General features: G+C 49.8%; 1 protein-coding gene across 4 annotated transcripts in view; it reads right to left on the bottom strand.

The window, feature by feature from the left end:
• The window catches only part of celf4 (CUGBP, Elav-like family member 4), a 58001-nt gene that overhangs the window by 8709 nt on the left and 24476 nt on the right, over positions 1–24816 (bottom strand). For all 4 annotated transcript variants that reach the window (XM_057030563.1, XM_057030562.1, XM_057030560.1 and 1 more), the window contains exons 3-9: positions 5138–5186; positions 2558–2686; positions 1740–1819; positions 1455–1595; positions 1098–1236; positions 618–770; positions 20–130 (exon numbers count right to left, since the gene is read on the bottom strand). In XM_057030563.1, the coding sequence (XP_056886543.1) occupies positions 20–130; positions 618–770; positions 1098–1236; positions 1455–1595; positions 1740–1819; positions 2558–2686; positions 5138–5186 (802 nt within the window). The remainder of the gene's footprint in view (positions 1–19; positions 131–617; positions 771–1097; positions 1237–1454; positions 1596–1739; positions 1820–2557; positions 2687–5137; positions 5187–24816) is intronic.

Raw genomic sequence — 24816 nt, 5'->3', positions numbered from 1 at the left:
GGATGGAAGGGATTCTCACCTTCAGAGAGAGAGGAGAGGAAGCAGCCACCCTGAACCCCAAAACAGCTCCTGGGGGCCACGCCCAAGCCGTTTTTCTCTGACTCCTCTCTAAAAACCACCTCCTGCAACACTGTGGAGACAACAAAAAACAACAACAACAACAACAGCGTATAAATAAGTGATGAAGAAAAAAGAGGGAGAACCTCTCGGTGCACAAAAACCAATGAGGTAGCAGCTACGCCTCATCAAACACGCACGTTGTCAGGCTCCGGCGGCCCATAAGCACCGAACACCCCCCCCACCCCCCCACCCCCCCACGACATGCCGCCTGTGTCTACGCTCATCTAAACTCGGCCTCCTGAAACTGCTTCAAGGCTACTCCCGCCTGCAGCCGGCGGCGTGCACGCGTTCCACCGCCGAGTTTATTTTGGTGAACCGGCACAACAGAGTATTTATAAAACAGGCTGAATATCTTTTCTGTATCTCTGAGGGCTGGAGCGTGTGTGTGTGTGTGTGTGGTGTGTGTGTGTGTGTGTGTGTGGTGTGTGTGTGTGTGTGTGGTGTGTGTGTGTGGTGTGTGTGTGTGTGTGTGTGTGTGTGTGTGTTTTCAGGCTTACCGGGGTAATGGTGGATCCCGTTGGTGAAGACGGCCTCTGCTGGGGGCTGCCCGTTTGCCTGCGGGGGTGGCATGCCAGTAAAACCATTTACACTAATGGGGGAGGGGATGCTGGTCACCGTGGGGGCGCTGATGCCTGGGGGAGTGCTGCCACCTGCATCCAGGGGACGGACGGGCAGAGACAGAAGCAGACAGTCGTGATTTCGCCCTGTCAAAAACAGGTGGTGTGTGTGTGGGTGTGTGTGTGTGTGTGTGTGGTGTGTGTGTGGGGGGGGGGGTGTCTGGTGGGCCAGTGAAGACATTAAATGTCAGGCTTGATTTCTTGTTGCAGCAAAGCCTCTGACACCATCGCCAGTGAACCTGGCGCTTGCGTGGCCGCTGATGCTAACTTAGCCTCCATTCTGGGACCTTAAACACATTCTTAACTCTTCTTCTGCTCTACTGGAAGCACCAAACTCTCCGCGTCAGCGTCGATCCTTACCTGACGTCGGGGTCAGCGGTGCGCCCGGGAGCCCGTTGATGGTGGCCATGTGCTGCATCTGAGCCGCGGCGAAGGCGGCCATGGGGCTGAGGTAGCCTCCCTGGCCCACGGACGCCATCAGCGCCGCCTGCTGCTGCACCTGCGCGCAGACGCAGCGGTTACGAGCGCCTCCGACGCCTCCGCGTGAGTGTCGTTAGCAAACATCTAGAAAGCGTCTTTTTCCGACTCGGAGCGTTCAAAGAAAAGCAGCGTTCATAATTCAAGACGGCCGCAGGTGTTTCGCCTGCTCCTTGGAAAACTTCATGCTTTATTGAACAAATACGATGGGATGCAAACACAACACCAGCGTGCACGTGCCTGCGCGTAGGCTCCGTAGGCTCCGAACTGCAGGGCCATGGGGTTGAAGATGCCCATCTGACCCGCCATCTGCTGCATGCGGCGGATGGTGCGCTCCTTATCTGTGTCGGCGAACTTCACCACCAGGCTGGATGAGGCGCCCTGTGCACCCACACAAAAAAAAACCCACCAGGAGGCGCACGTTAGTGCACGCGGATCGGCTCGGGCCCCCCCTCATGTCCAGATTGGATCAGAGCAGAGGATCCGTCTCCAGACTGGGGTTAATAAAAGGCAGCGTGCACTTACGGGCATCGTCTGGCTGCCGTGTAGCGCGCTGATGGCTGCCTGTGCTTCGGCGTGAGAGGAGAATTTAACAAACGCACAGCCTAAAGAGGGAGGGGGGGGGGGGGATGGGGGGGTTGGGAACAAGGGAGAGAAGTTTGCATTAAACAGCATCGGAGCGCGACAGCTTCAGCTTCTCTCTGGCCATCAGTGTGGATCAGGGATCAATAAGACGCCACCCTGACACCGTTTACAGCGCCGGGGCCCCTCTGACGGGCGTCAACGCCACGGCTGACTATTGACGGGCGGCGTCGGTGAATTTGAGTGATCAGGTTGGCGGTAATTATCGAGCCGCCGCCCGCTCGCCGGCCCTGCTAATGGAACTTCAGAGGAGGAGCGGAGTGATCAAGCCGGCTGGAATCATCAGGCTTAGTTATTATCGGCCCTCATTGATTGGCCGCTAAGCTCGCTGATGAACTTCGTGCGGTGAACTTGTGTCGCACTCTGGCAACATTCCGGGAAGGACTTTTCTTTTTCCCGGGCGCTACATGAAGCCCGGTGCTTAACAAGGAGGTTTACTTTGTTGGGTCGACTCATGAGGTTAATGGGGTTCATCTGTCAAGAGTCGCAGCTTTATATCTCCCCTCCCAGAGGGCGGCGCTTTATTGACACTCGCTCCGGAACGTTCCGGATTCTACAGTAGTCTTACGCAACCCCCCGCTCCGATGGTTGGGGAACCGGCCCGCTCGCCGCTCACGGAGTTCGGGAGAACTTTTGCAAAGTCGCGCGACTTTGCAAAGGCCGGGCGGTTTCTATGGAGCAGCTCGCGGCTCCGAGCTCACCTTTGCTGTTGCCGTCGGGGCCTCGGAGGATGGTGCATTCCTCAATGCAGCCGAAAGACTCGAAGAGGCGCCGCACGTCGTCTTCTGACTGCTGCTTGTTGAGCATGCCGACAAAGAGCTTTCTGTCTTCTGAAAGGAAGCGAAACGGGTCACGGTCAGAGGAGCAGAAATACACACTCAAAAGTATAACGCTGAAAGGAAGAGCCGAGCTCTCCTGGCTGCTCGTCGTATTTCGGTGGCGCGGCAGACGCTGAACCTCTTATCTGTGATGTCGACGTCTTTAGACTCGGCGCCGGCGTCGGGCTGTTACTTTAACCGCCTTTTAACGAGGAGTTTTACAGCCCCGCACAGCGTGAACTTAAAGCCGCTGCTGGAGGCACAAAACCAAAACATGCGTTTCAATTGGCCATGTTTGGAATAAAGGAATGTTGCTAATCACACGTTAGCTTTAGCTTCAGGTTAACAAATTAGGAAACAAGGGCTGAAGATTCAAACCCCTGATTTGAACTCGCATGGCGTGTGAAGCAAACATACGTTCTATATATGATTTATTTAAGGCTTTCAATAAAACAGATGCCCAGGCGGGGGCAGCGGCACTTAATTATTCACCACAATGGCGTGATTGAGATCCTAAAGAGGAGTAGACGACGGATGTGTGTTAGCGCACGACGGTAGCTGAAGTGGTGCTGTTCAAGGCTGTCTGTGTTTACATTACGCAGTCGCAGGTTGGTGGAAACGAATGTATATGCTGGGAAATTAATGACCCTTGATGGGCTCTGCAAATTAATGTGTGTGCTAATGTGTGCGCGCGCGCACACGCTTAGGGTCCATTCCCCACCGACTGTGCCTGACAGGGTGTCCTTGCCGAGTCAACAAGACTAATCTGCGCTCTGGCCTTGCACTTGTGGAGGGGGTGCTGGGGGTGTGTGTGTGTGTGTGTGGGGGGGGGGGTGTTTACAAGAGTGGAGAGCACATCGGGCGTGGAGGACACACACATATGCACACACTGATTTTGAAATTGTTCCTGCAGCTGATCCTCATCAATCTGCCTCATAATCTCCCCATTTTAGGCATGAGGGAAAAAAATGCACATGCATGAGACGAAAACCAGAGCCCCCTCTTCCGAACGTGTAAATAACACGGTGCGTGACATAAAGCGAGGGCTGTAACACGATGACTGTTGAGAGGAGCCTCAACGCAACATGGGAATAAAGTCTCTTCTCACAGCTGCAACGCTCCAAACAAGGATCGAGGACGGGCGGCTAGCAACGATGCTAACATGCTTTGAGTGAGACAGATTAAAGTCATGTGACAGCTGTCTCGCAGCATCATCGGTGACACAAACGCAACAATGGATGTGATGATTGGAATGACGGGCGTGGACGGAGGACACGGAGAAAGGTGAACCCAAAGAAGACAGGATGGGGTGGATGTCCCCACTGCCCTCGTGCTGAAGTTCCCTCACGTCAATCACACTTAGAGCGCCGCCAAAGCTAACAGAACAGGGTGTCGCGCCATCTCCTCCAATGAAACGTTCCGCACGCCTCTCTCCTCTGTTCCTGGTTGGGTTGAAGGGTTGAAGAACACCTCCTGGTGTCAATTATATTACATGCAAGTGCAAAGTTTGAAAGACTTGAGCCAGAAAGGGGTGGAACTGCATCAATCTTCCCTGTACAGTCCATCGATTCATGTCAGGAGCAGGTCGCTCCATGTCTAGACAGAAAATTCCCTTCGAGCTGTCTTGGCTGTCAATACCGCTCGAAAACGCACACAAGGTAAGTGCATAAAATGTTGCTAGGCGACCGTGCTGTGGTGTCTAAGGTGCACATGGAAAATTAAAACTTTTGACAAGGTAAACGTCACAAAACACACAACAAGTGGAGCAAACCGATGGGTGGCGATGAAAAGGTTGTCATGGCGACAGTGAACAAGCCTCACCTGTTCTTCCCTGACTCCACTGCTCTTACAGGGTAAGGTTCTGCTCAAGGTTTCACCCCCTTAAAGTGTATTTAGTTTATGGGATTGATGCTATATAGAGGTAACGCTGGGTTGAACTAATGCTAACCTAGCTATAACTTACTGTTATTCTTCCAGGTCGAACAAAATATGTGTCCTGTTCAAGGTTTCTTCCTGATAAAGGCAGTTTTTCCTGCCACTGTGGGTTTCTATGAAGCCCTTGGAGAGAACTTTGCAAATGAAGTTGAATTGAACTGGCGACCAGCCGATAGCTTAAAGTTGGCGTCATCGTGAAAGTCTAACCAGTTTACTGTAGACGCAGCATGACACGCACGCGCCCTCCGTGCATGCGCGCATGCACGTGACCGTGATTTGCATATGATGATGCCCCCGAAAACGGAGTCTGCGCCATCCAGGAAGATCACTGTTAACATAATGTGTTCTGACTGGAGGGCACGGCCAGGCTGCGCTGTCAGCCCGAGTCGAGGTACAGGGCCTGTCAAGTGGGACACATAATGGTGAGGCTGATGTGCACGGGCAGCGTGTTTGTGGGGCCGGGACAAAAGAGGGAAGGGAGAGAGGGAGGAAGGGAGGGAGGAAGTAGAAAAGGAAAGGAAACGGTACCTCCCCGGCTCTCACTGTCTGCTGGCTTCACCTGGATGGGTCTGTTCATCTGTGACACAGAGACAAAGAGAAGCAAAGGCAGGATGAACGACAGACACAGAGCAAAGGAAAGGAAGAAAGCATGCCCCCCCCCTCCGCCCACCCCCTACAGCAGGCCTGGCCAACCCGCGGCTCTAACGTTCATATCGAAGTTTGGGTTTGTGTTTTTTTAATGTGCGTGTTCGCTTGAGTTCAATACAAAGTTTCTCAGTAGGGACAAGATCTTTTGAGTAAACAATCAGTGTCAAGTTCGCCTTCAAAATGGCAGGAAAACCTGCACGGAAGCTTCTTGACCCGGTTCCGTGATCTCCAACTGAAAAGGCCACAGATTGAATTCCTCTGTTGCCCCTTAATGTGGAGCTGCACTGTTTTAAAGCCCCGCTAGTCACAGGTGAGGCTGCAGCTGATGATCGATCTTTGTGAGGAGGACCAAGTGAAACCTGCTTTAAGGGAAGGGGCCATTGAGTTCTGGAAAAGTGTGCCAATGGAAAAATACCCCAATGTCAAATGGACCCCAATGTCAAGATCCTGTCAATATTTGGGTCAACATACGTCTGCAAGTCTGTGTTTTCTATCCTAAAACACGTGAAACCAAAGCATCGATCTGTTCTGACCGACACCCATGTGAAAGAACTGAATACAAGCCAGATTTGAAGAGGATTGTTCAAAGCAAGGAATGCCAGAAGTCCCACTAAACAACATGCATAGTAAAAAAAGATATTTTAATTATTATATTTTTGTTTGTGGACTTAGTTGAACTGAGAGTTTGTGTGTGTGAGACACACAATGTTCGTTGTTGAGAATGACCGTGGTCTGTAGAGGTCAAATTCTGTCATTATCATGTTGGTGTGTGACATTTACAATAAATCTGGCTAAGCAGAGGTCTGTGTGTGTGTGTGTGTGTGTGTGTGTGTGTGTGAGGAAGGGATGAGGTGATGTTCATGTGTGCTCGTGTGTATGATGTGGCTCTTTGGCTCTGACTGGTCGGCCACCCCGGCCCTAAAGGAAAAAAAAAAAACTTTGTGGGAATCACTCAGCCAAATTGCGGGTAAAGTGTATTAAAAATCTCCAAAGCGCTAGCACTTATAGCCAATGGGGGATCGCTGTTGCTGAAATATGGGTTGGAAACATTATTTGATGTGAGATGAAAGAGGAGAGAGGAGGGCTGGAGAGGTGGCTGAGCGGAGGGAGCGAAGGAGAGCGGAGAGGGAGCGTGGGGAAATCAGCCTTGGGGACGGCTCCTCCGACCTGTCCGTTGTGTTCGGAATCATCATTCACATGTGGTGTCAGACCGAGCTCCGCCACAAGGGGGCGCTCTCCCGGGGAGCTCGCGCTCCTTTGATGTCCACCACGCGTCTCTGGTGACGCACGTCACCGTTTCCTGAATGACTTCGGTCTCTCTTGACCACATGTGTTGTTTCGTGTGTGTGTGTTTTGCCGTCGTTCCCATGTTGCCGTGACGTCGGAGCTTCGGATTCGTCCTTTAAACGGACAAATATAATGTGCGCAAATTACAATTCCAGCAGAATCTAGAAAGTTGGGTCCCCTCACACACACACACACACACACACACACACACACAAACGTGTGCTTAGAGTCCACCAGAGAGACCTTTCAGACGAGTGTCCGCCGAGACCCTCCTTTCATTTCGCTCCTGCCTGTCAAACCTTCCCTCTCCGCCTCGCCACCCTGCTAAACGCTCGCCGCCAATCAATTTTTAATAATGCCAATTGCCACAGCGGCGGGGGGGGGGGGGGCGGAGGGGGGAGGAAGCAGGGGATGAGAGGGGAGGAAAGAAAGGTCAAGGTTCTCTGCGGCATCACTGTTTGCTAAATGTCATTATTTTCTCCTCCTCCCCGATTCGTCGTCGTCTTAATCAAGCGTTTGATTCGCTACAGGACAAACTTTTGAGCGGGGGGGGGGGTACGTCACAAAGGCAGCCCCCCCCCCACTTCTATTAAATCACATCTCTCTCCTTAGCACTTGTTTAAAATTGAGTTAGCCGTTCTCGCCCCTTCTCTCTCATCTCCTCCCTCTTTGACAGTCGGGAGAACCCGACTAATGTTTTTAATGCACTGTGATGAATTATTTATCACGCTGGCTGTTGATATGGAAAAAGGACAAGGGGAGGGGTGGGGGTGGGGGGTGGGGTTGGGGGGGTTAAGGGGATCAGGGATTGGAAATGAAAAAATAAAAAAAGAGGCTTGGAAAGAAGAAGAAGAAGAAGAAATGTGTCGGTTCGGACGAAGGAGAAGAAGAAGAACTGAAAAGAGTCAAAAGACGTGGGGGGGGGCGTAAGAGGGAGATGAAGGGGTGAGGAAAGGAGGACACGGGGGAAGACGAGGACATAGATCAGAGTGTGAGACAAGGTCAGCCCGCTGCTCCTGGGGGGCCTTTAAAGCTGCATACATATGAGTGCTGTTACCATGAACCACAGCGGCGCCCCCGCCTGCCTTGGGTTTAAACACACCCGCGGCGCTCCTCACGTGCACGCTCCTGTCACCTCTGCATTTAACCCCCCCACCCCCCCACAGACCGGTTAAACTTAAACCAGACTCATCGCACCGTCCAGACTTAGAACAGAGTTTAAGTGTTTTTCAATGCGTGCACATTAAAGTTGAGCTGCAAACACACAGTAAAACAGCACAACCGTCCATTTTATTGTGGTCATTTCAAGGGGGGGGGTTGGTCTAAACCAGCAGCAGGACAGTGGGACACAGAAATATTTTTTCCCATCAGGGATGCAGATATGGATCATCTGAGATGGATCATTCAAGCATATTTGGGATTCATTTATTAAAGCATCATCACCAGCTGATAAACTGCTTCAAGGTCGCTCTAGAGGTGAGTGTGAGTCGGTCCGAGCCCCCGGCGGCTGCGATGCGGTCGCCGCCGAAGCCAGATGGCACCGTTGAGCAGCGGAAACCCTCCACTCGCTGCACATCTGTAGGAACGGCGCCGGAGGCACGAGAGGCCGTGCGTGCGCACAAACAGGTGAGGGCTCGTGGGAGTCGACAGTCTTTAATATGCAAAGTCAAAAACAGGCTCACGCACGAAGGGACCAGGATGTGTAAATATGAGCCCACGTGTCCGTAAACCGGCTCAGTTCCGTGTGTAAACCCTCATGTAGCCTCGGCCTTGGACAACGGATGCCTTCTCCTTTAAACACACACACACACACACACGCACACACACACACACACACACACACACGGCGTGCACGTAGAGCTCCATTGTTGCTGAAAGTCCACCTCAGCAGCCTTGTGTCAGAGCGGCCTTGCTGCACCTCATGATCGACAGCTCGAGAAGGAGCGCAGCACCGCGGCACAACACCCACCTACACACACACACACACACACACACACACACACACACACACACACACGGTCTACACTCCACTGTTGATTATGTAACTCAATGACAGCGCTCTGCCTCAGTGCTGCCATAGATTCTCGGCTAACTACAAGCGGAGGGAGAAGGCGGCGGTGCTGATCCAAACTGGTGAGTCACTGTGAATCAGGCTGGGACGGCCTGAATGAGCAGCCAGGCCCAGCAGCACGGCTCAGAACAGTGCTCCTCCGCCACAGGACCAAGCTCAGGTTCTGGACGGCCGTTTGGACGTTGGCTGCACTGATTTCATTCAACCAAGGAAACAAATCTCAGCGTTATTACGCCCGGAGTTCTTCCGGCCCACTTTATTACAGGTAACGCCGCTGTCAGCTAGTGAAATCCTGGAGCTTTCCTCGGTGCAGGAGAATATTAAAAGAGTGCTTTTTGCCAAACTTGAGAGGGAAGGAGGGGGTGGGGGGGAGGGGGGGGGGTTCTCATTTTCACCCTTGTCTAGCAGATGTGTTTTTTTTTCTTTTGCAAGAAAGAGTGGAGCCGAGCAGGCCAGGACATTTCATTATCACACCAGGAACGTTCTCCATGAAGCTCTCCCGGGGAAGCTGTGTGTGTGTGTGTGTGTGTGTGTGTGTGTGTGTGTGTGTGTGTGGGTTCATAATATTCCTCTCCCACTATTGTCAAAACACGCTCGCTTTTACATTCTGCAGCAGAGAGAAATTGACTTCCTCCCTCCCTGCCTCCATCCCATCTGAAGGTGGAGCAGATCCTGGGATATTTAGCCGCCCCGGATGAAATCAAGTGTAATCAAATGCAGGTATTCATATCGGCAAACGAACTGCTGGCAAACAACCCGGCCCTGCTTTTCCGAAGCGCGGCGCCCTTCCCAGGATGGAAGCGTGCCAAGGAAACATTAGCTGAACAAATGTGGTTCTGAGCCGGAGACGCGTTCGTACGCCGGGAGAGAAACCTCCCTCCCTCCCTCCCTCCCTCCCTCCCTCCCTCTCTCCGTCATCTATCCATCCATCCATCCATCCATCCATCCATCCATCTATCTATCTATCTATCTATCTATCTATCTATCTATCTATCTATCTATCTATCTATCTATCTATCTATCTATCTATCTATCTATCTATCTATCTATCTATCTATCTATCTATCTATCTATCTATCTATCTATCCTGTGTAAGTGGAGGTTATGCAGGAACTTTTTTAGAGAAATAATATGCAGATAATACCAACGGTTGGATTTCCATGACATTTGAAAACAAATGATTGTGGAAACTGGACATTAAACGTGCACGTGAGCGTGTTATCTTGACAGAAATTGAGATTTTTTTGGCATCTTTGCAACAGCGTCCATTGTCTTGACTGTGTCGCTAACTTGCTAGCTCGCTATTGTGATCTGTACTAACATGCTGAAAAAGTGCAGAACTCCAGCTTTCTGGGTGGAACCAACTTCATTTCAACAATAAACCGTTTAGCCCCCTGCTGCATTTCTACAGGGACGATGTCCAACCACAAACATTAACATATATTTGTGATATGCAGGTATTCTTTTGACGAGGTGCTGCTCCCTGCTGCCCCCTATCGCCCACAACCAGAATGGTTCCAGTGAGGCCTGCTGATGAAAATGGAGACCTGGAGATGCATAAATAAATAAATAAACAAATAAACAAACAAATAAATAAATGAGGTTTTAATAAGCTAAAATTTCATGTTATGCCTGCTTTGAGTAGTTGGAAAAGAAAAGTAAAGAAAAGAAAAGGGACTGATGTAACTGAAATACAAGCACAAACATGGCGTCATTCTGGACTGATGTCTCTTCACTCTCGTCTCTTCTTCTGGACAAACATCAAACCTCTGGACTCGTGTTTAACATGTAGCCGTATGATGGACGCCCGCGTGTCCCTGTCTCGTCTTCACAAACACACCAGAAATGAGCGGATGGACGAAAGTGGCCATGAGGGACGGAGACGCCGACTGGACATCAGCGAAAGAAGAAGAACAAAAAGAAGCTCTCTTGATTACGAATTGGCACAGGAGCTGAAGGGGACATGAGACGCTGCCCTTCATTCATCGGCATTTCCTGCCGCCCCAAACGCATCACGACAGTGTCCATAAAAGAGATCTATAGGATTTTAAGACGCCAAAATCAGCTGATCTCCTCGAGCAGCCGCAGTTACACGTTAAACGTGCCAGCAGGGTTCCTGGACCCTCCCGTCCCAGCGGTGTCGAAACAAGATCACTACGGCTGGGAAAAAGGCAGATGAAAGCACAACACACACACACACACACACACCACACACACACACACACACACACACACACAACACACACACACACACACACACACACACACACACACACCCTGTCCTGTTCTTGTCCAGGAACACCCAGGTCCTATCAGGACTCATCCAGTCATATAATGGGAAGAAATGAGAGAAAATGAGAAACTGTGAAATGAGTTTTTATCTTTATTTTTATGGGCCATTTAAATATGCAAATGTGAACAAAATAAAGAGAATTCAAGCATTTGGAGCCCAGTTTTAACTTAATAAACATATAAATGTCAAACACAGTAAGCCAGAAACATACAATCAGAGAGGAGAATAATGCAACCGGTCACCTATCAATAACAACAACAACAACAACAATAATAACAGCTCATAATTGTGGCTCTTCTGCCACCATTTTTACACACTGAAAACTTTCTCGTTCCGAAGCACAAGAGCTTTTAAAGGCTTCCCGTTCTCACACGCCCTCCTCCACTCCTCCTCCACTCCTTTTCTTTTTGCCTCCACCAGCAACACGTTTCTCACATCCATTGTTTGATCCGTTTCACACCGGCCCACCTCTCCTCCGTCCCCTCCTGTGTTCTCCTGCGCTCGCTGGCAACACGCCTGTGAGCTCGCGGTGCCGGGACGGCTTTCAAGCATTTCTGAATGAGAGGGCCCCCCCCCCTCCCCCCCACACGTCTCATTACTTTCATCCTCGTCTCCCTCTGAACAAATTCACCATCAGATGAAGTGAAAACGATGATGAGAGCAAAAACGTTCTTACTTTTCCTTCTTTTCTGCGGCAAATTTAATACATAAAATGGCGTTTGCCCATCTTCTCGACTGAAAACACACATCACCCCCCCCCCCCACTCTTAAACATCATGGCTCCACAGCTCTTGTCGTGCGTGTCAGACGTCCCATCTGACGGCTTGACGATGCTCCGGGACCAAGGTGCAAACAAAGCAGCAGCACAGCCGCGCAAGGCTTAACAATTAGCCGTGCAGCACCTTGGCAATCAGCAACTCTGAAGTTTCCATGGGGACTATTGCTCGGCCTATAAAAAGAAAGGATCTATATGTGGAGGCGGCTCGGGGAGGAGGTGTGGAGAGGAGGCGGCTCGAGGAAGAAAGGAGTCGTGGAGAACTGCGAGAAAATTGGTGCGAGAGAAGTGGAGGTGTTGTGCCGTGCATCTGTGTGTGTGGAGGGGTGCACCTGTAACTTTCAAACCTTCAGTAAGTGTGTGTGTGTTTACAGTAAGGGGGGGGGGGGCAAATGTGATAGAGGTGGCTTGTAAGTGAGAGGAGAGGAAGCTGAACAGAGGGAAGCGACCTGGAGACGGGGACAGTTGTCGCCCTCCCTCCTCCATCCTGCGGCGCAGTCAAGATTACGCAGAGCGAGGAAGTCAATCACAGCTGCGACTCGCGTGTTTATGCTCATTAATTTTATGCCATTTACAATAACGACGAGTGTGCCAGTAATTCAACTTCTCCATATTGTTTCGCTCTGAGACCCATCATGGTAAACAGCATTATTTGGTGCACACTAGGGGACATTGTCCTCCTGCAGGCATTATGGCAGGGAAGGTGCAGGGGACCGATAGTACTTTAGTAGCACAGAACAGATGCACCAATAAGAACCGAGCGCTCAGAGGTGCCAGGCCGGACAGTTGGTCAAAGGACAGAATACGTTGTAATTTGTCCCATAACAACTGGCTCATCAGTGGGAACAAACAGCTCGGGTGCCAGATATGTAAAACGAGCTCTCTGGCGGCCCGAACGCAGCAGGGACCGCAGCTTTTTATTCCCCGTGTTTGGTGCTGACGGGTCACAACGACTTAATTATTGCGCAATAAAATCAAGCTGCAACACAACAGAGACGGAGGCAGAGACCACGAGACAAAGATCCACTAGAGCTCCCCCTGCTGCCAATAATAATATCCCAACGCCACTTTCTGACTGCTTATCCTCATTCCTGCACTCTGTATGTGTGTGTGTGAATGTGTGAGTGTGTGTGTGTGTGTGTGTGTGTGTGTGTGTGTGAGGCCTGAACCAAAAGGCTCAGACATCTAAAAGCCACCTTGCAGCATATGCAAATGTAAATATAGACACAAACAGCAGCAAAAACACCGCAACAGCCAGGATATGCTTCTACTTTTATTTTCACACACACACACACACACACACACACACACACACACACACACACACACACACACACACACACACACACACACACACACACACACACACCCCTTCTGTCTCATGAGGTTAGGGGGGGAGAGTTGGTGTTATAATGAGCTGTCACTCACGCTAACCTGCCCTTATACTGGAAAAAGGCAGGAAGATGACGCACTTACGTATGAAAGGTAAACCAGAATAAAAACAGGAGATAAAATTAAGTTAGATGCGCACTCGAAAGAGCTACACTGAGTTGACCAAATGGGAAAATTAGGGCCACAAAAACTGCACGTTCACCCCCCGAAATGATTTAAAATCAAAGCGAGAAAGAGAGACTTGTGACTTTATTTAACATAGCAGCATATGGAATCCTGATTAGAACTGAAATGTTACAGTTAATGAGCTGCTGTTAAATTCCCATTTTCTCTCTCAGCTGTGGAAAATATGGAAATGGAACAAAGTCTGTGTTCTGAATGGCAAAGAGGGCGGATGAGGAATTCAAGGACTCGTTCAGCATTACGCCGTTAGACGATTAACAGGGTCACGCGTTATTATCAACCCACAACCTTTAGAAGCTTCAGCAAAAAGAGAGCAAATATGTGGGCGGCATCTTCAAAGTTTGGCAGAGAGGAGTGGGGAGGAGCATTTCTCAGAAAAATCTAATCAAATCCTGAGCGTTCCTCTGATGACGCTCGCATGCTTGAGGAGCATCCAGAGAAAAATCCTTCGTATTCTGGTAAAAACATGGCACGAAGCTCGTGCAGCTAATGACGCTAATGCAGCTTGAACACGCCGAGGAAGAGTCAGACACGAGTTGGCGTGCATATATGCAACACAGGACTTCAATACAGCAGATTTAATTCTGCCCTTGAGAAGATCCCGATAGATGACGGGGAGATGGGCCTTCCCCTCCTTCCCTGCATATTTCCATCAAATAATCACTAATTCCACAGTCCCTGTCTGATGAAATGCAGGAAAAGAGGAAAGGAGGAGATAAAGAGAGAGAGAGAAAAGAGTACGAGATAAGTGTCAGGAACAGAGAAGATCGAGGGAGAGGAGCAGAGCGAGTGGAGGAGGAGGAGGAGGAGGAAGAGGAGGAAGAAGGAAGTCTGCCTCTTAGACTCTGCCAAAGAAACAACAGGGGGCTTTACAGTGGAGTTACAGCCCAGGTGGGCGATGGAAATGTTCTCTCACTCCCACACACGTGCACGCGCACCGCTCAACGCCGCACGCGTACGCATTCAGGAGAAATGGCGTTAGGTGCGATCGCGGTGCGTGCACGTCAGCCAGGAAAACATCCAGGGAGGATGCAGCCTTGGTCTTTGTCGAGCGCGAAGGGCGCAGCGGCCGGAGTGTCGATCTGTTTCCCCCCATTTTATTATTCTGGTCTCCATTCAAAAATGATGGCCTCAGCTATTCGGGGCCCCGCAATAATGTCAGCGATAGAGGGAAACCGAAAGAGTGAATATAAAACTGTGAAAAAGTGGGGGTTTGGCTGTGGGTGTTGGGGGGGGGGGCGGGAGCAGCGGAGCAGGGCCCCGCTCACTCCGGGGGGAAACGAGAAAGCCAGGAGCCAGGAATGCCGTTTTATTATTAATAGAGGAAAAATTCCCTCAAATTGAACCTGTAAAGCATCGCTAGCCGCTGCTCCTCCGCTGGAGGAAGGAGGGTCGAGGCGTCCCGGGAAAAGTCGTGATCACACGTCACTTCCTGTCAAAAACAAGGTTGAATGTTTGTTTCATCGCAGCCCCGTGTGAACATCGGAGTCCCTCCGGATCAATTACTGTTTTCATTTTTAGTGACATTATGTCTGCGCCGCACTCAAAGAAAACCGCCGATTAGCATCTTCGCACATTTGCCAGATTTGAGCGTTGAATCACTTCCAATCGCCTCCTTGTTGGGTTGAGAAAATCTCCTTGGGCTCCTGTCTTATACCCTGTGATGTTACCAACGTGTTGCCAGATAAACTTTTTAAGATGTTTCGCTTATTGCCGCCACATTTTCATCGCATTTTTCCTGCCGCCAACTTTGATGCGTGCAACTAGCGTCACATCGCGCGCTGCCTTGGGTTACCGCGCCGTAGTTTTCTCTTTGTTCTACCTCAGGGTTCAACTTGTTCGTATCGTTCCATCTGCCTACATATTCAGATTTTTTGTCTCAGTAAAAAAAACCTTTTGGAGCCGCATCTTCTGAAGGAGTCACACCGGAGAAACCCGTCGCTTTGGGTCGTTCAAATCGAGACCTACGCCAATTTATGGGGTTTATTTCCAGTTGTCAGGCCTCCATCTTTTACATCCCACCAGTCCGAAAACTTCCCCCGGGATATCCCACATGTCACGGCTAATGTTTTACGTTGTGTGAGCTAAAGTTAAAGCGCTTATGCAACTCTGCGGCGGAGCGGCCTTTATTTTCATTACCTGTCAGGACGGGTATTATGTCATTCTTATGACACCGCCGGCCAATATGTCAGCCTCCTTAGGCTGAGTGCATCCATCTGTGTTACTATATATCTGACTCTAATATCTCGCTGGCCGGTGGCCAACTGAATCCCGGTCTGCCAGCATTGCTACTGTATCCCACTGTATCTCTCCAGCTCTCCTCAACCCTCGCCGCCTCCACGGACCTAAAAATACTGGACACGGCGAGAGGACGGCAGGAGGCTTCGGCCAAGTTTTTACTCCCTTTGAAATCCATAAAAAGCGCCGGCCGTTTTCACACCCCCAAGGATTTCTGCGAAGACCGCTGCAACTAAATGAATAAGTTTGTACCTGAGCGAGAGGGGGAAGAAAAAAAAATCTATAGACATCCGAGTGAATACGCTTATGGAAGAGTGCTTCGGAATGCTAAAGCGGAATGACTGATTCCAAGCGATAATTTCTCTCCTGCGGAGTTAAGGGGCCGGTGGGCCCCTGGGACCAACCTGTCACAATGAGACAAAACTCCTGCTGGAGCCACTCTGTTGAGGTTTTCAGCCAGCCTCCCAGGGGGTCTCCACCGCCACTTACCCGCTGAAACAAAAATCAATGGCTTAATGATCCAAAACAGGAAATAGAATGGTGGCGGAGGAGAAAGTCCCTAAAACAACAAAATGTGTTTTGGCAAGGGACACTCTGTCCCGGGCCTTCATTTGTTCTGTGTGTGTGCACTGAAGGAAACAGAGAAGTGTGTGTGTGTGTGTGTGTGAACGTGCAGCTTTGAGAGAGTGAGCTTACCCTGGCTTAGCCGCACAAAACATATTGATTTATTGATTGGCTGTTTCACCCCCTTTGCTCGCTCGCGCGCTCTCTCTCTCTCTGCCTTGTTATAGTGGCTCCTGGGACCGGAGAATATACTGTCGACGGAAAAAGTGGTGCGAGACTCGGAGAGGTGCGGGAGGAGAGAGATTCAGGAGAGGAGAGGACAGGAAAGTACGGGAGGGGGGGGCGTCCCATGCGAGAGTCGATCCGGCCGCGTTTTATCCAAGGCCCCTCCATCATTCGGATTTATGAACTGAGGTCACGACCAAATCAAAACCTTGACCCATCTCCGAGGGTGCCGATTTATAAGCTCCCTCGCAGAAGGGAGTGGCGCAGACTTGGCAGGGACAAGTATTCATCTCCTTGGCCCTGCTTCCCATGTGGCAGGATCCGGATCAGGGCTATAGGAGAGGCTGGCTGGAATTTGTGATTAACAGACAGGTTGCACTCTGTGATATACTGGGATGTGGTTCAGCTCCCAGTTCAGCAGAATGTCACTAACCCACAAGGTACAGAACCGTACAGTACTGAGGAGAAAGACCTCGCACGACTGCTACACATATGCTAACTCACATTGGCCGTGACTGGGAAAGAATCCCTGCAGACCAGCCGAATCACTTCCAAAAAAGCTTTTCAACGTTCCAGAAAGCATCGCCCAGCCTCGCAAAACGTGTGTCAAAGAGGAGGAATTGGCACCGCGCTGCTTTTTACTCAGCAGTGAACGCTTATGACAAGCAGGCAATGTCCCGTCCTAAACCCGGTCACCCTCTGAATTATGGACGGGCTGAAATATGAGTCCCCATCTGACAGCGCTTCATTTCCTACTCCCGGGGACACTCAGCACAAAAAAAAGGAAAAGATGGTTCGTTTCTTTTGCTATTTCAGTAACAAGAACAAATGAAAGGAAGTGAATTTCCTCCTCTATGCAAAGAGACAGAAAAAGCAAAGAGGACTACAAAGGAAAAAAATGCAAAGTCACTGCGACCGGCTTCCTGGTCATGATGACCTCTCTCCCCAGGACCGGTGCTGCGCTGCCTCCTCTGGACACAGCTGGGAAATCAGGTAGGGGGACGCTTGCCTGGGGCCCGAGGATGTTCTGGCCCTAAATATACATCATCAGGAAAGGGCAATTACAAACCCGGGGAGACGGTGAGGCGACAAGCCTCCCCAACCCCCCCACCCCCCCCACCCCCACCTCAAACCATGTGAGACGCAGGGAGATGTATGACTGTTCAAGAACACTGGGAGAATCCGCACAGCTGGAACAGTCCTTTCCTCCTTAGTTGAAACTCCCGGACGGGGAATAAAGTGTTGACCCCAGTCCACATGCGCTGAGCGCCGGTGAGGCCACGACGGCGTCCTCCAGAACCCCCAAACGGCCCGCCTCTGCGCTCTTTAGTCCCACCATCGTAATTTGTCGTCTGATTTATCTGGTGAGTCAAACAAAAACTGTCTACTCAGAGGGGTTAATGGGTCCAACCGAGTCTTGGATGTCTGCTCGCCGGGCCCGGCCAACTCACTCAGATTACAAATGAGTGGATCTGATGATGTCCGCCGCAGCCAAATTCTTCTAATTAGAAGCACAATGGCTGAAATCGGTGCTTCGCCATTTTCTTAGTCGGCCGGGGAAATCCGCCCTAACCTCACTGGACACCCGGAGAGGAGAGGTTACTGGGACAGAGCGGGAATACTAAACTCAGTAAATTATCTTTCCCTGGGGGAGGGGGGGGGGGGGGGTACAGTAGATGAAGCTAATGAAGCCTCGCCTCGTGTCAATATTGATGAGAAACAAACACTTGTGGCGGGTTCAGGCGGCCAAAGTTTGTCAGTCAGTCACCTTTGCATCGGGGATGGAGAGTGAATGTCAATGGGACATCAGCATTCCGGGTGGAATGCCCAACGATAAACAGACACGCGGGAGCAGGTTTTCCGAGGCTTCGGCGCCTCCGGTTCAAACAAATCTGAACCTGGGAGACATGAGAGTAATTCATCAAACAGGCTCAGTGGCCTGGAACAGGAGTTCTGCTTGTCATCAGAAGCTCTCTTGCATGTAATCAGTAAAATGGACTCCTTTAAAGCGCCGCGCGTCTTTATCACATGACGACAGGAAGATTTCAGCGTTTTTGCAGGCGCTGATTAGACCGGCTGTCTTTTATTGGAATATGATGACACAAATGGGATGTTGAAGCCTTTCAGACCTTCAGAGTAGAGATCGGCCCACAACGCTAAAAAAATGTAATTGAATCAAAGAAGCTTTTGCACGTTTTACTGCAGACTTTCATCTGCAGCGCTAAATACGAAGCAGCCAAGAGCTCCCGCACGCCACAGCTGCTTGGTCCACTTCAAACACACCCGAGCTCTTTTTTCTGGGTCGGTCCGCTTCAGGTGTGAAGGCTAATCTGAACTGTGGGACAGATCAAAAGGGGGGACCTCGGCCCGTTTCAGGTTAAGCTGCCGTGCAGGCAAACGGACCACTTATTGAACCACAGATAGAAACAAAAAGCAAAAAAAATCCCATCATAAACCCAAAGTAGGAGCTTCGTCAGTACGAGCTGCTGTTGTGACTGAGAGACGACCAAAGCCTCCAAATTTTGGGTGAAATCTCCCTTTAATGCTCACTGTGAATGTCTTTAGGGTCTGCTATGTTATTTCAAACATGAATATTTGAGTTTTGCTTTTCTCCCCCTCGAAGCTCTTCATTTGTTGCTTGTTTTAAATACCGAAACAATCCGGACAGAAAAATCGAGTAACTGCTGCATCTGAGAGAATTCATTTAATTTCCCTGCATGAGATTTCTTTGAAAGCAAACCCCAGTTGTTCTAAACATTCGTGCACATCAAGGGGGTCACAAAGTGGAGCCGTTGTGATTAAAAACAGCTGTATGCAGCTGGAGGAGTGAAATCAAGCCTGCAGAGGACGGCAGGACCGCGGGAAGGGAACGTTATTCCATCAGCCATTTTTATGAGGCCGGTTTGATTCAGGGAATTTTCATAAAGACAATGAAAGCAGCACAGGGTGGAACGCGCAGACAGAGAGCAGAACAGAGGGAAAGCACTCAGGGAGAGAGCAGGAAAATAAAAGCGAGAGGTGCACGGAGCGCCGCGGCTGACAGGAGATGATACATGCTCGGTAATAAATGAGAAATAAAGAGAAAGGGGAGCAAAAGGAATAGAGGAACTGTACTCTTTTTCCCAGATAAAAGAGAGGTGCATTACAAGAGTCAGCTCCGCTCAGCTCGCTTTGAACTCCGTCTGACATGTAATATTTTAAATTTGACATTCCTTTTACTGTAATGGTCCCTCAATGACAATTGAAAAATAAATCAGCAGCTGATGAAGGGAAATTTCCGGAGGAGTTCTCCTACCTGCAGATGCCTTTTAGCGGTGCGCTCCGGAGGTGCGGTCCTACAACCTTTTGTACTTTTGCTTGAGGAAAGGGCGAAGCTAGGGGAGAATTGTTTCTGTCTGGGAGCCAGCCTGGACGCGGGAGGCCAAAGAGCTCCCAGCACATGGGCCAGGTGAGTGTGTGCTCCTGGAACTCTGCCTGGACAAACAAGCGAGCGAGCTTGTAAGGTCTGTTCATAAACACATCTGGCACGAGCTGGCGCGCGGCTTCGTAGCACATGTCCGCTTTGGCACCGTGCGTCAGAACGTCGCATAATCCGATATCGGAGCTCGGATAACGGTCTTTACTGTAGGTATAAACAACTTTCCTGTGTGCTGATGTGACAGTAGGGGGCGCTGTTGAGACCGGGCAATGACACTTAAATACAATGAAAGCCACATGCACGTGTAAGGCAAAGTGCACCTTTAGCTGCCTTGATTTGATATTCTCATTCTCAGAAACTCCCCGCGCGGCGAAGCGGTTCTGATGGAATTCCGCAGTGTTTACCGCGGTGCCTGGAGGTCCGCAACTGCAGCTCTCCCACCTCCCTGGAGTTTTATCTCCTTTGTGTGGGTCTGGCTTTAGTTTCGACACACGAGTTATTTAGTAAAAACAAAACGTTTTGGTCCACATATCAGCAGGTTGACCTTGTGACCTCACCTCTCATGGCGCCCTCACACCAGTTTGTGACTGATGTGAGCACAACGAAAGAATAACAAGGCTGCGGCGTCTGACGTTACAACGCAGAGGCCTTCGTAGATACCAAACCTAGCTGCTCACTTATCCCTCCATTCTCAGCCTCCCTTACTCCCATGTTAGCTTCTCTCCTAGTAATTACGTCTGGCCCCGGCCAAAGGGACAATAGGAGGAGAAGACAAAAAAAAGAGGAGAGGCTGCCTGGTCTGGCCTGCTACTCCAGACAGGAATTGTTTTCACGTCTTCCCCTCCCTCGCTGACACACGTCCCTGCGCTTTATTAAATATGCCTCCGAGGGAAGGTGAAAGAGGGAAGGGTAAGAAATGGAAAGGTGGAGGGAAACGGGAGTATAAATACAGAGAGAGGGCCAGATAAGATGCTGGTGACAGAGGAGAACGTAGGGGATATATAACGGTGAACAGGAGGATTGGTAATTGACCCCTCCCCTTTGTACGACAACAGTTTTATGCGTGACAACAATAACAATGGCGGCGTGAAACGTAAATGTCCACGTGAATATGCTTTTGCTTGTCAGCTGCTGTCAGTCTGGGACTCAGGTGGACGTTATCTGCTCTCATTTTTACCGTGAAGATATGTGACGACGTTCCACGGACCCAGGCTAATTAGCGGGCGCCACTGTTGTGAATAAATAGGCTAATAACGGCGCAATTATGGATGTGTAATCGCATTAAACGGACATGAAGACATGGCATCAACCTGGCAATGATGACATGCAATTAGAGCCCGATTGTTATCTCCGGGATCGTATCAATAATTCATCACCGTACGCATTTCACATTAACCAAAGATGACATCCAGTGATTAATAAACGCGCGCACGTGAGGCTGTCTGTTCTCGGAAAGCTGACAGCTGATGCTTCGTAATTGGACAGAACTTTATAGACGCAGTTTTGAGATGAGCTAAAAGTGTTGGAAGACAAATTAAAAACACACAGGTCAAATAGTGTCTGAATTTAATTAGATAAATATCAGTCGTCGGGCAGCTAATGCTAACGAATGTGACTTCTGACGGGTGTGAATTTAAATGGAACGCAATGACCTTAAACTGATATATTTGTGTCTTTAAATTATCTTTGTAGCCTGAAAAATGCATCATGGCAGAGCAAGAAAAGAAGATGATGGACGTATGGCAGGATGGTTCTGTCAGGTTTCCTTTAACAGACTCCTCAGATGAGTCGACATCTCTCATTAGAGGGGAGGAATTATCCTTCCTCAAAGCCAGGGGTGTGGGAAAAACAATGGAAAACAACAATTGGAAAAGCTGTACCTGTACTCCCACAGCTAATCTCAGTAGTATACACGAGGAAATAAAAAACAAGGTTTAATTAAAGAACTGATGTCTGAGCTCCGCTGGAATGGGTTTGCATGTGGCTGCAACTGTCTTCCTGATGAAAGGGGGAATAGCATGGGAAAAAATGAGTGAAGCAGGAGGAGCACGGATGTGGAGAGAGAGAGAGAGAGAGAGAGAGAGAGAGAGAGAGGAGAGAGAGAGAGACTTCAGAAAAACTAACAGGGTCTGTGTTGTTCAGTGCCAGTGACTTTGGAGTGCAACGTACTTTTAAACTTTAATGCACGCAGCCCTTAAGTCATGATGTAATGAGATTAAAAGAAGGAAAATACAGAGAAATCCCATAGAGGGAGAAGGAGAGAGAGAGAGAGAGAGAGAGAGAATGCTCTGCCATTACTGATGACTCAGCACACATTTGGTAAACACGGCAGGGCTGTGCTCGCGATGTCTCGCACATCCAGCTATAACTTACCGTTAAATTACTATTGATTCACCAGTAACATTGTCAGCACACCAGTCATAACAGAAGGATTTGTCTGTCAAACTTCGGCCAGAAACTTTACAAGAGCGGAAAGACAGGAAAACAAAATCTGGGGATGGAAAAAGAGCAGCTCTCAGCTCTTCTCCCCACCCCGGGCAACAGATGAGGGCGCACCGTGGCGTCGGCGTGCGGATGCGTGCTGTCGTAAAAGCCGCGTCCTGTTGGCTTCACTGCGGATATAAAAGATCCGACCTTTCTGTCCATCCTAATGTCAGACCTCAGATTGGGTCCAAAGAGTCAACATCAGCGCCGCAGCAGAGAAGACGGCGGGACGATTGGAGTTATTTCACGGACAGAGCAAATATTAACTCATGAATGATTAATAAGCCAATGGCTCAAACTATTTTAGACGATGGATCCAGCCCGGTGCCGTCAGGATGTGCTGGTTTTGGCCTCCAACCCTACTTCGCACCGTTCAGAAACAAGTTTCATGTTGGGCGAAGTGAAGCGGCGAGGTGAAGGTATCCGTAAAATCAATAAAAGATAAACAGGAGCTTCACAGATGAGAATTTAAAACAGACCGAGGTGAAGCAGCAGACGTTTTAATTATTGGTGAGCAGGGAGAGCCTGTTCACAGCGGCCATTAAAAGAGAAAATATACACCAGATATCTCACCACTAAGTGCCCCTGCAAGGGCCATGTCGAACTTTTTAAGTCCTTTACTGCCAGCGAAGATATGTAGCTGTTCGGTAAATGAATTATTGGTGGGAGTGGATCATTGCCCAAGACAACCTTGCTGCCTGGAACGTGTTGGTTAATTAGGTCTAGATTGGCTGGAGGGCTAACAAAACTGCACAAGCGCCACATTTACAAAAAACCCAGCAGAGTTCGCACCTTCAAAGATTCCTTCGGTAACTTCAGAGGCCCAAACCTCCCACTAATCACCCCAAAATGCTTTGCCCTTTAGCATAAAAAAGCGGCAGCTGTGACTCATTGCAGCCATCTTTCACTGAATGCTAATGCGCAGCTGCTTGGAAATTCATTTGTCTGTTTAATATCACAGGTGCCCTTAAATGCACCGCAGCCAACAGCAGCACCGCCGGGCTGTGGGGACTTCCTGCGGCCTGGAACTCCTTTGGATGCTAAACAGCTCCAGAAAGAATCCGCCTGCATCTTTACCTGTTATTTATTCGGTAAAACACGGTTCAGACGCCGCGCCTCCTCTCTTAATCACTGGTTTAATTAGTTCCTGCAAGCATTATCATTCCGTATCAGCCTGTGCACGGTCGTCACCCTCCGTGCGCGTGTGGGATGACTAAAGGAGACGGAGGACTGAAGGGAATCATCGCCCCTGTAGGGAATCTGGGTGAGTTAGAATCCTATCCAAAAATGTTACAAGGTTGTCTCACAAGGGGCGTCATCCATCAAAGTGATTCTTCTTCTCCGTCTGTCTCCCACTCCTCTCTTCCACTCCCCTGTCCTCTTTGCAACGCAATCATTTTCCCTCTCGCCGGGTGTGACATTCATAAAGGATGCCGGTGGATTTGTAGCATCTTGCCAAAGTTTGGGATGAGTTTCCGAGGTGTATTTACAGCGCCGGATGGCCCGAGGAGAGTTACAGTAATTCTGGGGCCCTGTTTGCCGCTTGACTGTCCTCTCTATGCTCGCTCACCCTGCTCTGCTTCTTTTTCCCATCCTCTTTGTCCCGGCTAACATCGATCCGTTATCTCAAAATAGTGCAGGTGATGTTGGCCGCGCTGCCTTTGGAAGGCCTCCCGATCGGGTCATCGGGAATTGATCCGGGTGACTTGAGTAAAATATCAAGGTAGTTTTTGAAGACGTCCCCTGAAGACCTTTGGTCTTTACCCCCCCAAAATGAGCCTTTGTCCTCGCAAATCTGTCCCAACGTTAGCGCAGGGCGCAAAGGTCGCGTCATCCCGGCTGCTTCCTGTTTCAGTATACGGACAAACAGTGACGTGGCACATCTGGATCACGAAGGAGATTGACAATAGGTTATCCAGTTACCCCGAACAGTCCAAAGGTGTCCATAAATCCTTCATTCAAACGAACCAGCTCACAACATTCGTCCAGTTCGGACCTGAGCTGTATATTTTCTGGCTGTCTGTCGGAGCAGCGGGTTTCTGCAGCGCAGCGGAACCCCCGATAGATTCTATTTGCAGACAGGACATCTATATGAAAACCAAAGAGTAATGGCTGCCTATAACTCCACTGGTAGTTGGTAAATGTAGTCATGGCTCACGCCAACAAAAGCATCGCTGCTTGTTTTCTGCACTACATTCATTTCTTCGCTGTCGTGCCGACGGCGGCGAGTTCATTCCTGTCCTGTTTGCAATCTAATAAACTGCACAGTCGCTGTATTCTTCGTAACGCATATGAGTGACTGTTGCAGCCGTCACACACACTGGAAATGCAGGGGGGGGGGGGGGCGTCGGAGGAATGTGGTTTTATACATGTGCGGTGAGGAACAAAACATCAAAACATCTTTTTTTTTAAAAGATGAAAAATAGGGGAACAAAGCCATAAGTTAGGAAGCCTCGGCTCAGTAATGGGTATGCTTTCCTCCATTGAGCACATGCACACACACGTGCGTGCACGCACACACACACACACACACACACACACGCATGTTATGTCTGCTTTTTGGACTGATGCTCACAGCAGTGGCATATCAGCCCATAATGAAGGCTTGCAGCAAAAAGTCCGCCTGTGT

This window comes from Takifugu flavidus, chromosome 4 (assembly GCF_003711565.1).
Source record: "Takifugu flavidus isolate HTHZ2018 chromosome 4, ASM371156v2, whole genome shotgun sequence".
In the NCBI taxonomy this organism is placed as follows: domain Eukaryota; kingdom Metazoa; phylum Chordata; class Actinopteri; order Tetraodontiformes; family Tetraodontidae; genus Takifugu; species Takifugu flavidus.
Note: the sequence above shows the minus strand (reverse complement) of the source record. Positions and strands in the feature narration are given on the sequence as shown.